The sequence below is a fragment of the Apaloderma vittatum genome, unplaced genomic scaffold (assembly GCF_000703405.1).
Source record: "Apaloderma vittatum isolate BGI_N311 unplaced genomic scaffold, ASM70340v1 scaffold33655, whole genome shotgun sequence".
In the NCBI taxonomy this organism is placed as follows: Eukaryota; Metazoa; Chordata; class Aves; order Trogoniformes; family Trogonidae; genus Apaloderma; species Apaloderma vittatum.
The window spans coordinates 1563-1800 of record NW_009717067.1 but is presented as its reverse complement, the minus strand read 5'-3'; the positions used below and the strand labels follow the sequence as shown (position 1 = coordinate 1800).

The following is a 238-nucleotide window of genomic DNA, read 5'->3' as shown; positions in this document are numbered from 1 at the left end:
GGGGGGCGGCTGTGGCTGAGCCCCCTCTCTCTCACCTTCCAGTGCTCCTCCTGTGCCCAGCAGTTCATGCAGAAGAAGGACCTGCAGAGCCACATGATAAAGCTGCACGGCGCGCCAAAGCCCCACGCGGTAAGGGGAGTGTGTGGGCAGCGCCGGGGCCGGGAGGGAATTGTCCTGTGCTCAGGCTGGCCCTGCAGAGCAGCACCATCGTCCAGCTCTGCCGGTGAGGCAGGAGCTG

General features: G+C 66.0%; 1 protein-coding gene across 1 annotated transcript in view; it reads left to right on the top strand.

The window, feature by feature from the left end:
• Positions 1-238, top strand: part of LOC104274212 (zinc finger and BTB domain-containing protein 48-like) — a gene marked incomplete at both ends in the record, with an annotated part of 2416 nt that overhangs the window by 619 nt on the left and 1559 nt on the right. Inside the window, one exon of the mRNA XM_009869775.1 lies at positions 43-208. Coding sequence (XP_009868077.1) covers positions 43-208 — 166 coding nt within the window. The remainder of the gene's footprint in view (positions 1-42; positions 209-238) is intronic.